Genomic DNA, 13321 nt, shown 5'->3' with positions numbered 1-13321 from the left:
CTGAGGTCAGAGTTCAAGACCAGCCTGACCAACATGGAGAAACCCCGTCTCTACTAAAAATACAACAATTAGTCAGGCGTGGTGTCGGGCACCGGTAATTCCCAGCTACTCAGGAGGCTGAGGCAGGCGAATCACTGGAACCCAGGAGGCGGAGTTTGCGGTGAGCTGAGATTGTACCATTGCACTCCAGCCTGGGCAACAAGAGCAAAACTCTGTCTCAAAAAAACAAAACCAAACAAACAAAAGCCCCCCAAAAGTTATTGAGGGTTGGTCAGGCATGGTGGCTCACGCCTGTAATCCCAGCACTTTGGGAGGCTGAGGTGGGTGGATCACCTGAGGTCAGGAGTTTGAGACCAGCCTGGCCAACATGGTGAAACCCTGTCTCTACTAAAAATACAAAAAATTAGCTGGGTGTGGTGGTGGGCACCTGACATCCCAGCTACTCGGGAGGCTGAGGCAGGAGAATGGCTTGAACCCAGAGGTGGAGGCTGCAGTGAGCCGCGATTGTGACATTGCTCCAGCCTGGGCGACAACAGCGAAACTGTCTCAAAGAAAAAAAAAGTTACTGAGGCTTGAGTCTCACTCTAGAGATTGTGGTGTAATTGGTCTGGGCCGTGGCATCCCTGTAGAGATTTTTAAAAGGTCCCAGGTGGTCCTAGCGTATAGCCGGAGCTGAGAACCGCTGCCTGGAATACCTTCTCTCCCTAAGATGAGTTACTTCTAGGATGCTTTTTGGTCTTTGGTATAGGTAGGCCCCAGATGGCTGTTTCCGGCCCCTCCCACTAGTGCCATGACCCTCTTTCCCTCCCAGGTGCAGTCAGTGTGAGCAGAGTCTAGGTTCAAGCTGTCCTTGCTTTATTGTCTTCTACAAGCCTTATTTTTCTTTTCTGTGAAAAATGTTAGGACTTACCCTTCTCAGGTTTTGGTGAGGTTACATATGATAATGGTGTGTTACCTGTCTCAGGAATTGGCCTGTGACAAGGTGCTTAACAAAGTCCTTGCTCTTTTTTTCTTCTCCCCTTTCCTAATAATTTCCAGTCAGTGACCAAGTGCTTTTTTTACTGTAAAGCAGTGAATTTGATTCTAGATAACATGTATGTGTTTCCTAGCCTCAAAGCCATCGCTTAGGCTCTCGTTAAGGAGGCAGGACACTTAGGCCTAAAATCTAATAGTCTGTGGGGTTGAACTAGGGAAGGGCAGAGCTGGGCTGGGCAGACAAGCTGTGTATGGTTTAGGAGTTGACGTAAAGGAGGGTCTGGTCTCGGGGGACCAACCTGAGCCTGCCACTCGGGGAGGATCAGCTTATCTGTTATTACTAACAATGGGACCTTGCCAGTTTCCTGAGGAGGGATTTTGGTTTACATTTGAAAATCTTGTACTGAACCATTTATGCTGTTCACCTGAGCCCTTTCCCTAGCCATCATTCCCTGAGGTTTCCCTGGTCGCTTGAGTTCTGACTCTAATGTGCATTTGTCTTTTGCCAGATCTGTGTCGAGGGCAATATTGCAAGTGGGAAGACGACATGCCTGGAATTCTTCTCCAACGCGACAGATGTTGAGGTACGGCCTCCACGCTAGGTTTGAAGGAAGCCGAAACCTAGGATTTTCCTATTGATGGCTCTCTTTTGTTACTGCAGAAGCTACAATTTCTATACTTTTATAGTCATTTTCTTTCCTTCTTCCCTTTCCTGTTTTTACTTCTGTTAGAAATATATGTACGGCCAGGTGTAGTGGCTCATGCCTGTAATCCCAGCACTTTAGAGGCTGAGTAGGGAGGATCACCTGAGCCCAGTAGTTTGAGAGTGGCCTGGCCAACAAATTATCCCCTTGATGGGATACTTTATAGAGGGTGTGGACTAACCTTGTCCAATAGGACTATAATTTGAGCCACAAGTGCAAGCCACAGGTGTAATTTAACATTTCTAATAGCCTCATTAAAAAAAACAAAAAGGCCTGGGTGCTGTGGCTCAAGCCTGTAATACTAGAGGCGGAGGCAGGTGGATCGCTTGAGCCCAGGAGTTCCAGACCAGCCTGGGCCACATGGCGAGACCCCATCTCTACAAAAATATGCCAGGCATGGTGGGGCGTGCCTGTAGCCCCAGCTACTTGGGAAGCTGAGATGGGAGGATTGCTTAAGCTCAGGCAGAGGTTGCAGTGAGCTGAGATCACGCCATTGCACTGCATCCTGAGCAACAGGAGTGACACCCTGTCTCAAAAAACCAAAAAAACCCACAGAAAATAAAAAGGACATTTTATTTCGTTTCACATAACATATGACAAATGTGATCTTGTCAACATTTAATCAATATAAAAATCACCAATGAGCTATTTTGCATTCTATCTTGTTATACTAAGTCTTTGGAATATGATACTGGTTGAACATCCCTTATCTGAAATGCTTGAGACCAGAAGTGTTTTAGATTTCAGAATTTTTCAGATTTTGGAATATTTGCATAAACATAATGAGATATCTTGGGGATGGGACCCAAGCCAAAACACGAAATTATTTATGTTTCATATATAGATAGCCTGAAGGTAACTTTATACAATATTTTAAATAATTTTGTGAATGAAACAAATTTGTCTTAAGTATTTATGTGTGGAATTTTTCATTTGAAGTGTCATATCGGTTTTCAGAAAGTTTTGGAGTTTGAAGCGTTTAGGATTTTTGATTTTTCAATTAGGGACGCTCAAACTGTTTGTAAAATAAGTGTAACTTAGAGCATATCTTAATTTGGACTGGTCACATTTCAAGGTCTTAATAGCTGCTTGTAGCTCCTGGCCACTGTATTGGACAGTGCAAGTGTTGACTGCCCTAAAGTCTGGTTAGGAAAAGAGTCTACGTGGGTGAGAAGAAAGGTCAGGCTATTGAGCAGGGCTAGAAGTGTGACATCCGAGACAGCAATGTCTGAGCAGTGGGTATTATTACTATGCATAGGCAATTAATTTAATTTCTAGTTCATTTAAAGCGTAGTCACTAAAACTAACTTCAGAGATGTTTAAGAATCATCTCTACACTAAGACATTGACCTGTCTTTCTTGTTCTAGATTTTAGTGGTTTAATCTTCTCTATTGATGGCTCTCTTTTGTTACTACAGAAGCTACAATTTCTATACTTTTATAGTCATTTTCTGTCCTTCTTCCCTTCCTTTCCTGTTTTTACTTGTTAGAAATATATGTATGGCCAGGTGTGGTGGCTCATGCCTGTAATCCCAGCACTTTAGAGGCTGAGTGGGGAGGATCACCTGAGCCCAGTAGTTTGAGAGTGGCGTGGCCAACATGACGAAACCACATGTCTACAAAAAATACAAAACGTAGCTGGATGTGGTGGCATGTGCCTGTAGTCCCAGCTGCTCAGGAGGCTGAGGTGGGAGGATTATTTGAGCCCAGGAAGTTGAGGCTGTGGTGAGTCATGATTGTGCCATTGAACTCCAGCCTGGGTGACAGAGTGAGGCCCTGTCCTAAAAAAAAAAATAAATATATATATATAGTTTGATAAAAATAATAAACATTATATAGCCATTGTCCTGCTGTGTTCATGTGCTGCTGTGCTGGAAAGAGTTAACATAGCAGACCTAAGACTTCTGCCCTTTAGAAACACCTGCTTGCAAGGGTGGTCTTTGACTGGCATCTGGGAACTTGGATCTTGGGAGTGCCCCCACCATTCCTAACTGATAACAGGCTCTCTGCCTAAACTGTTTCTGCAAACAGTATGGTTTATGCTGACATCTGCTTTCTTCCTGGGAGTGTGGAATTTTGCTACATGTCAGGAAGTGGCTGCCTGCATGGCTGAGCACTGATGAAAACCTTGAACTCCCAGGTTCAGGCCAGCTTGCCTGCTGGACAACATTTCACATGTGTTGTCACATCTTGTTGCCTGGGGAATTCAGTGTGTACTGTGCAGTTCCTCTGGGAGAGGACCCTTGGAAGCTTGTGCCTGATTTCCTCCAGACTTTGTGCCCTGCCCTTTTACCCTTTTTTCTTTTGCTTTCTTTTTTTTTTCCCCCCGCCTGAGATGGAGCCTCACTCCGTCACCCAGGCTGCAGTGCAGTGGCATGATCTCAGCTCACTGCAACCTCCACCTCCCAGGTTCAAGCAATTCTCCTGCCTCAGCCTCCCAAGTAGCTGGGATTACAGGTGCCCACCACCATGCCTGGCTATTTTTTTTTTTTTTTTTTTTGTATTTTTAGTAGAGATGGGGTTTCACCATGTTGGCCAGGCTGGTTTCGAACTCGTGACCTCAAGTGATCTGCCCGCCTCAGCCTCCCAAAGTGCTGGGATTACAGGCGTGAGCCACCGCACCTGGTCCCCTTTGCGGATCTTGTTTTGTGTCCTTTCGGTGTAATCCATCTTAGCTGTGAGTATGACTGTGTGCCGTGTCCTGTGAGTTCTCATGGACCATCAAACCTGGGGAGGAGGGAGGTCTTGGGGACTCTTGACACCTGTCCTGAGTGATATGACTCTTAATGGCACTTTAGAAGTGCTTATAGTCTCACTGAAGGCCTTGGAGCTGATTAACAACAATGATAGTTAACATCCAATGAGTATACTGCTATTTGCCCAGCACTGTTAAGGGTTCATCATAAATACTAAATGATCTCATCCTCCCAAGAAGAGTCCCTCTGAAGTAGGTACCATTTTTACCGCAGTTTTAGATGAGGAAACCATGGCTCAGTGAGGTTTAGTGGCTTGTCCAGGGTCACTTGGCCAGTGCGTGACACAGCCAGATCCCAGCCCAGGCTGTCTGGCTGCAGGGGCCACACCCTTGTTTGGTTCTTCTGTGCTATGAAGAGCTTTCTTGGCTTTAGGAAAACCACTCTCCCTTCAGATCTGAGCTCCATGTCCCCTGACCTTCCCAGTGAGGTTATGCTTCCTGATGGAGCATTCCCTGGCCGCTCTGTACCTCTCTTTTATACCACTTCTTGGGGTTTGAAAACATGTTGGCTTCTGTGATTACCTGAGTAGTGTCTGCTTCCCCTGGTAGGCTTAAGGTTCTGTGAAGGCAAAGGCTGGGCTAGTTTTGCTATTGTTGTATCCTCAGTGCCTAGCATGGGTATCTGGCAGACAGTGGGCACTCAATAAATGTTTGTTGGGTGACAATGCTGTGGATGAAGCACCCCTGAACTGGGTCGGGGAGCAAGGCTCCTTGTGACCCAGACTCTGGTGGGCCTGTGTGGTGTTGTGTATGCTACTTAGGGGCTGGGAAGAAGATCTAGAAGAAGGAGAGGGGGTTTGAGAGGGGCAGTGGGAGGGCATATTTGAACTGGATTTTGAAGGGTGTATAGGGGTTTTCCATGTGATGAAAGTTGATGTGAAGTGGGATGGGGTGGGAATGCTGGGCAGAAGAAACAACATAAGCAAAGACACAGAGGTGTGAAGGTGAGGGGTGATCCCTTCCCTCCCTTCCTCTCCCCTCCCCTCCCCTCCCCTCCCCTCCCCTTGACTCTCCTTCTTTCCTTTTTGAGATGGAGTCTTGCTCTGTCACCCAGGCTGGAGTGGAGTAGTGTGATCTTGGCTCACTGCAACCTTTGCCTCCTGGGTTCAAGTGATTCTCCTGCCTCAGTCTCCCAAGTATCTGGGATTACAGGCATGCGCCACTACATCTTGCTAATTTTTGTATTTTTAGTAGAGATGGGGTTTCACCATGTTGGCCAGGCTGGCCTTGAACTCCTGACCTCAAGTGGTCTGCCTGCCTCGGCCTCCCAAAGTGCTGGGAGTGAGCCACTGCGCCCAGCCAGGGTGGTTACTTTTCAGGAGTTCCATGCATTGCCTGCCTTTGGTCTTTTGTCACCTATGGCCCCTTCTCACATGTACTCTGAAAGTTCCCAGGTGGATCCTGGCACTCTGAAGATCTTGGCCTCAAGAACACCATTTAAATCTTTTCTAGCGCACACCTGCATACCCAGAAAGGCTCTAGCAGAGTCTGGGGTTGTCCCAGATTTGTGTGTCTAGACCACAGATGGAGGCTCTAGAAATGCCCAGCAGAGATTCTGATATGTGTCTGAAAACGTACAGGATGTTGGAGAAATTGGCAGTCATCCTAAAAGGTACAAACAGGACCAGAGGGAAATAATGCCTCCAATCAGTGAGACAGGGAGCGTACTAAAGAAACAGGGACTCTCAGCAGCCAGCGCACCCAGTGCAGTGATCAGAGGCAGGAAATGGAGGCAGGTGGCCTAGCCCTGTCCAGTGTCCCTCCTGGCTTCACCCATCCACCTGCCAGCTTGATGTGGTAGGCAGGCAGGGCTGGGATAGAATACATTGAAGAGGGATGGACAGAGCCAGCTTTGACCTTGGGGAGGCTACCAGGGCAATTAGAGAGGTAGGACATACCTATGCTTGGCACATTGGGTACAGGGATGGATAGAGTTGTTCTCAGGATGTTTCTGGAAGTAATGTGAGGAAGCCGTGTCTAGATAGAGTTGTGACCTCACAGGGGTTGTCAGCTATTTTGGCCTACCTTGGGCACCCAAATTTGGATAGTCTTTTTCTCTCTTTTTCCCTTCTCTCCTTGCTTTCCCCTCAACACTTACATACTTTTATAGGATTCAGCACTGAGAAGCAGCAGTTCTGATGTTTTCTTTCCTTCCAGGTGTTAACAGAGCCTGTGTCCAAGTGGAGAAATGTCCGTGGCCACAATCCTCTGGTGAGTGGGTTGTTGGTTGCATGAACCTCCGGCTTCCCCTTAAGCACCCGAGAATGGTGATGCCTCTGCCTGAGCCTGAGACTGCCCAGGCATCCTCTGTGCTCTTAGCTGAGTTGGAGAAGACCAGGGAGGGACAAGCAGAAAATGGTGGCATGTTGGTGTTCTGAGGTCAAGGATCTCTGAGGCCTGCGTGGCTAGGCACAGAGCCCAGGGACTTCCTATCCCATACTATTCCCAGTGGCCAACCTTAGCCACTAGGGGTGTTCATTTCTTGTTGCTCATTCCAATTCTCCCCTCCCCTAGAAGAAACCTATCAGAACCCAGGACTTCTCTGACCTAACCCCCCAGGACCTATCTCTAAGTAACCAGGATCCTTGGTGGACCCCTGACTTGGGTTTGCAACTTGGCCCTGTCTAGTAATAGGGGCCGCCTCTGGCTTACCTGGAAGCCGCCGGCCTGCTTTCCCAAGGGTGAACCTAGCAACAGGGGTTGTAGTGTGCTGTGGCCCTTCCTTCACCTTCCCCATTTTGAGGTTCTGCTCTGGCTGCTTGAGAGAGATGGGTAGAATCTGGGTCCTGCAAGAGTTAGAAGGGGGTGTTGGTTCTGAGCTCCCGTCCCATGAGGTAGGGATGATTAGTCTCATTTTTCAGTTTAGGAAATTGCACTTAAATAAGTTGCCTGAGGTCACACAGCTAGTAAATGGACTTGGAAGCCTGTGCTGCCCCCTGATTCTTTTTTTTTTTTTTTTTTTTTTTGAGATGGAGTCTCAGTCTGTCTCTAGACTGGAGTGCAGTGGCGTGATCTCGGCTCACTGCAAGCTCCACCTCCCGGGTTCAAGCGATTCTTCTTCCTCACTCTCCTGACTAGCTGGGACTACAGGCGCCCGCTACCATGCCCAGCTTATTTTTGTGTTTTTAGTGGAGACAGGGTTTCAGCATGTTGGCCAGGATGGTCTCAATCTCCTGACCCACATGATCCACCCACCTCAGACTCCCAAAGTGCTGGGATTACGGACGTGAGCCACCGTGCCCGGCCATGCCCCCTGATTTTTAGCAACACAATTGGCATCTCCTGTGTGGTTCATTAGACTCCGAGTTCTACTAGGAGCAGGGACTGTGTCTACTTTGTTCACTGTTATTTGCTAAAACCTAGGTGCACTGCCTAGCACTTAGTAGGGGCTTGTGCATTCATCCATTCATTCAACCAATATTCAGTGCTTGTCAGCCACGTGGCAGACACTGTTCTGGATGATATGGCAGTGAGAAATTCAAAGCTCTTGCTCTCCTGCCCCTAGTATTCCAGTGTGGGGAGGCAGAAGACAAACATAATCTGGTGGGTGGTGATAGGAGCTAGGAAGAAAACTAAAGCAGGTGAAATGATGTTTCTTAAATAAGGCAAAACCTCTCAGTCTTTCAATGAAGAATCCTAAAGAGACATGAGAAGAATTTCTTCTCTGTGTATTCGCGAGAAGGTGGAATGCCAGTCATCTTCTTTGACTATCACAAAGAAACCTCTGTAACATTCATATTCTCTAGAAGCCAAGGAGGAACCCAGGCTCGGTTATTAAGACAACTAGAGTTGCAGGTGTTAGGAATCATAAGTGACATTTCACAGGACAGAATCACAGCCTCAGAAGTCTGAGTGTCCTTGTTACAGATAGCCTTTTCAATGAGCGTTTCCTAATAAAAAATACAATAGAAGTAGCTATTTTTATATAAGTTTCCACTCTAGACCAAAAGAAAGATCGATACTTTGAAAAATCTTAATTCATCACTTTATCTGAATTGGTTTTCTGATGCAGAAAGGTGCCTGTTTCTGCGGCCATCAGGCAAGAGGGAGTGTTTCTCCTAGCCTTTATGAGATTTTCTTTCAACTGCTGTCAGAGGAGTCTGCAGTTCTCAGTGAAGAGCACTGGAGTTTCATTAGTTTGCACCAAGAGAAAAATGAAAAGCAAAAATGAGGAAAAGGCTGGGTATGGTGGCTCATGCCTGTAATCCCAGCACTTTGGAAGGCCAAGATCAGAGGATTGCTTGAAGGCAGGAGTTTGAGACCACCCTGGTCAATATATAGTGAGACCCCATCTCTAAAAGAAATAAAAAATAAATAAAATTAATTTAAAAATGAGGAAAAGAGCAGAACAGGTTTCTTAGCAAGTACGCTGGAGCATGAAGTGTTTTGCACCTAGAGGGGATGGAGAGTGATTGAGTAGGTGGGTGGGCTTCTGTTTTACAAGAGATAAGTAGGGAACGTGTCTATGATAAGGTGCCTAAACATGAGGGTTTAGCACTGCAGATACCTGGATGAAGAGTGTTTAGGCAGAAGGCGTTGCAGATGCAAAGGCCCTGAGGTGGGACCATGCTTGGCGTGTTTGAGGAACGCTAAGTAAGCTCATGTGGTTGGAAGCCAACCAGGCCAGAGGGAGAGTTGTAGGAAATGAGAGAAGGCCCTGTGGGCCATGGTAAGTGTTTGGATTTCATTCTGCTTGCAATGGGAAGCCACTGGAAGGTTCTGAGCAAGGGAGTGGCAAGAACTGATTCAGGTTTCACAGACTCACTCTGGTGGCTGGATAGAGAACAGACTACAGAGGGCTCAAAGACCATTCACTGAATGACTTGTGTGCATGTTCCTTGGTGATTTTATTTTATTTTCTGAATTTCCAAAGAAAAGGAATTTATTTTTTACAGTTAGAGCAGCTGAGAAGTCCAAGGTTGAGGGGGTGCATCTGGTGAGGGCTTTCTTGCTAGTGGGGACTCTTCAAAGAGTTGTGAGGTGGTGCAGGGTGTCACATGGTGAGGGGGCTGAGCATGCTAGGTCAGGTCTCTCTCCCTTTTCTCATAAAGCCACCAGTGTAAGATAACCCATTAACCTATTAATCCATGAATAGATTAATCCATTCAAAAGGGCTGTGCACTCCTGACCCAATCATTTCTTAAAGGCACCACCTGCTACATACTGCCACATTGGGGATTAAGTTTCCAACACATGAAATTTGGGGGATTCATTCAAACCAAAGCATTACTTTTTAAGGATTATCTTAAAGAGCTTAACGTTTTTTAAAATTTAAAACTTATTTATTTATTTATTTGGAGGGTCTTGCTATATCACCCAGGCTTGAGTACAGTGGCACAGTGATAGCTCACTGTAACCTTGAACTCCTGGGCTCAAGTGATCCTCCTGCCTTGGGCTCCCAAAGTGCTGGGATTATAGGCATGAGCCATTGCACCTGGCTCTCTTTTCTTTATGCTAGAAACATTCAAATTATTCTCTTATACCTTTTTTTTTGAGATGAAGTCTCGCTCTGTCACCCAGGCTGGAGTACAGTGACATGATCCTGGCTTACTCCAACCTCTGCCTACCAGGTTCAAGCGATTCTTCTGCCTTAGCCTCCCAAGTAACTGGGATTACAGGCATGCACCACCACGCCCGGCTAATTTTTTTGTATTTTTTGTAGAGATGGGATTTCACCATGTTGGCCAGGCTCGTCTCAAACTCCTGAGCTCAAGTGATCTGCCTGCCTCAGCCTCCCAAAGTACTGGGATTACAGGCGTGAGTCACCGTGCCTGGCCTCTTCTAGCTATTTTGAGATTCACAACAGGTTATTGTAAACTATCATCACCCTATTGATCTATCTAACACTTCTTCTATCATGCCATATATTTGTACCCTTTAATTACTTCTCTTCATCCCCCTCTCTCCCCTACCCCTTCTGGCCTCTGGTAACCAGTAATCCACTCTGGAACTCCTGACCTCAGGTGGTCCTCCCACTTTAGCCTCTGAGTAGCTGGAATTACAGGCTCAAGCCACCGAACCCAGCAACTGTCTAGCTCCATGAGATCCATTTGTTTTTTTAGCTCCCACATATAAATGAGAACATATGATATTTATCTTTCTGTGCTTGGCTTTTTTCACTTAACCTAATAACCTCCAGTTCCAACCTTGTTACTGCAAATGGCAAGATTTCATCCTCCTTCATGGCTGAATAATATTTCATTATGTCTATATATCATGTTTTCTTTAACCATTCATCATTGATAGGCACTTAGGTTGATTCCATACTTGGGCTACTGTGAATACTGCTGTAACAAACATGGGAGTGCAGATATCTTTTTAATATACCGATTCCCTTTCATTGGAATATATACCCGATAGTGGGATTGCTGGATCATGTGGTAGCTCTATTTTTAGTTTTTTGAGAAATCTTCATACTGTTGTCCATAGTGACTGTACTAATTTACATTCCCACCAAATATGTATGAGGGTTTTCCTTTCTCCACACGTATCGCCTGTCTTTTTGATAAAAATCTTTTTTTTTTTTTTTTAAACAGAGTCTTGCTCTGTCACCCAGACTGAAGTGCAGTGGCATGAGCTCAGCTCACTGCAACCTCCACCTCCTGGGTTCAAGCGATTCTCCTACCTCAGCCTCCCAAGTAGTTAGGATTACAGGTGTGTACCACCACACCCAGCTGAATTTTTTTTTGTATTTTTAGTAGAGACGGGGTTTTACCATGCTGGCCAGGCTGGTCTTGAACTCCTGACCTCAGGTGATGCACCCACCTCAGCCTCCCAGAGTGCTGGGATTACAGGCCTGAGTCACCGCCCCTGTCCTGATAAAAGCCATTGTAACTGGGGTGAGATGATATCTCGTTGTACTTTTGATTTGCTTTACTCTGATTATTAGTGATGAGCATTTTAAAATATACCTGTTGGCTGTTTTTATGTCTTCTACTGAGAACTCAGGTTTTTTGCTAATTTAAAAATCAGAATTTTTTTTTTCCTACTATTGAGTTGTTTGAGCTCCCGATAATCTGGTTATTAATCCTTTGTCAGATGGGTAGCTTTCAAACACTTTCTCCATTCTTCGAGTTATCTCTTCACTTCGTTGATGGTGTCCTGTGAAGCTTTGTAGCTTGATTTAATCCCATTTGTCTGGTTTTGCTTTAGTTGCCTGTGCTTTTGGGTCTTACACAGAAAAATCTTCGCCCAGACCAATGTCCTGGAGCATTTCCCCAGTGGTTTCTCTTAGTAGTTTCTTAGTTTCAGGTCTCAGATTTCTAAGTCTTTAGCCTGTTTTTCATTTGATTTCTGTATATGGTGAGAGATAGGGGTTTAGTTTCTGTTGTTCTGCATATAGTTATTCAGTTACCCCAGCACCATTTATTGAAGAGATTGTCCTTTCCCCACTGAATGTTCTTCGTGCCTTTGTCAAAGATGAGTTGGCTGTAAATGCATGGATTTATATCTGAATTATCTATTCTGTCCACTGGTCTTTGTGTCTGTTTTTATGTGAGTACCATGCTGACATGGGTACTTATAGCATTAAAAAATTTTTTTTTGAGACAGGGTCTTGCTGTGTCACCCAGGCTAGAGCACAGTTGGCATAATCATAGCTCAATGTAACCTTGAACTCCTGGGCTCAAGCAATCCTCTTGCCTCAGCCTCCGAGTAGCTGGGACTACAGGTGTGCACCACCATGTCTGGCTAAATTTCCTTATTTTAATTTTTTAGAGACGAGGTCTCACTTTGTTGCTTAGGCTGGGCTTGAATTTCTGACCTGAAGCAACCCTCCCTCCTTGGCCACCCAAAGTAACAGGATTACAGGCAAGAGCCAGTGCACCTAGCTGTTACTACAGCTTTGTAGTAAATTTTGAAGTCAGGCGGGTGATGCCTCCAACTTTGTTTTTTTTTGTTTTTTGTTTGCTTAGGATTGCTTTGGCTATTTGGGGTCTTTTGTGGTTTCATATCAATTTTAGGATTTTTTTTTTCCTTTTTTTGCAAAGACTGTGATAGGTATTTTGATAGAGATTACATTGAATCTGTAAATTGCTTTGGGTAGTATTGTCAGAGTATTGTCATTTTAACAATATTAATTCTTCTAATCCATGAGTGTAGAATATCTCCTTTTGTGTGTGTTCTCTTCAGTTTCTTTCATCAGTATTTTATAGTTTTCCTTGTATAGATCTTTCACTTCTTTGGTTAAATAGATTCCTAGGTATTTTACATTTATTTTATTTATTTATTTATTTATTTATTTATTTATTTATTTTTGAGACAGGGTCTCACTCTGTCGCTCAGGCTGGAGTACAGTGGTGCGATCTCGGCTCACTGCAGCCTCTGCCTCCTGGGTTCAAGCAATTCTCATGTCTCAGCCTCCAGAGTAGCTGGGATCACAGGTGTGCGCCACCACACCTGGCTAATTTTTTTGTATTTTTAATAGAGACAGGATTTTGTCATGTTGGCCAGGCTGGTCTTGAACTCCTGGCCTCAAGTGATCTGCCCGCCTCAGCCTCCCAGAGTGCTGGGATTATAGGCATGAGCCACTGTGCCTGGCTGTTATTTTATATTCTTTGTAGCTATCGCAAATGGGATTCCTTTCTTGATTTCTTTCTCAGATTGTTCACTGTTGGTGTATATATGTGCTACTGATTTTGGTATGTTGATTTGATTCCTGCAGTATTACTGAGTTCGTTCATCAGTTCTAACAGTTGTTTGGTGGAGTCTGTAAGGTTTTGTTTTTTTGTTTTTTTTTGGTAATTTCAACTTTTATTTTCGTTTTGGGGGGCTACATGTGCAAGTTTGTTACCTGGGTATATTTCACGATGCTGAGGTTTAGGGTATGATGGATCCCATCAAGTAGGTACTGAACATAGTACCCAATAGGTACTTTTCAACCTTTGCC

At 45.1% G+C, this 13321-nt stretch overlaps 1 protein-coding gene across 5 annotated transcripts in view; it reads left to right on the top strand.

Moving 5' to 3' along the window:
* Window positions 1-13321, top strand: part of TK2 (thymidine kinase 2) — a 42698-nt gene that overhangs the window by 8185 nt on the left and 21192 nt on the right. For 4 of the 5 annotated variants that reach the window (XR_005243900.2, XM_007993578.3, XM_007993575.3 and 1 more), the window contains exons 3-4: window positions 1485-1559; window positions 6592-6645. Coding sequence is in view for 2 of the 5 variants with exons in the window: in XM_007993575.3 (XP_007991766.2) it covers window positions 1485-1559; window positions 6592-6645 (129 nt within the window). In the remaining 3 variants the exon portion in view is untranslated. The remainder of the gene's footprint in view (window positions 1-1484; window positions 1560-6591; window positions 6646-13321) is intronic. The other variant, XM_073015431.1, reaches the window with a different exon arrangement.

The sequence above is a fragment of the Chlorocebus sabaeus genome, chromosome 5, assembly GCF_047675955.1.
Source record: "Chlorocebus sabaeus isolate Y175 chromosome 5, mChlSab1.0.hap1, whole genome shotgun sequence".
Lineage (NCBI taxonomy): Eukaryota > Metazoa > Chordata > Mammalia > Primates > Cercopithecidae > Chlorocebus > Chlorocebus sabaeus.
The sequence above is the reverse complement of the archived record's forward strand: the minus strand, read 5'-3'. Positions and strand labels throughout refer to the sequence as shown.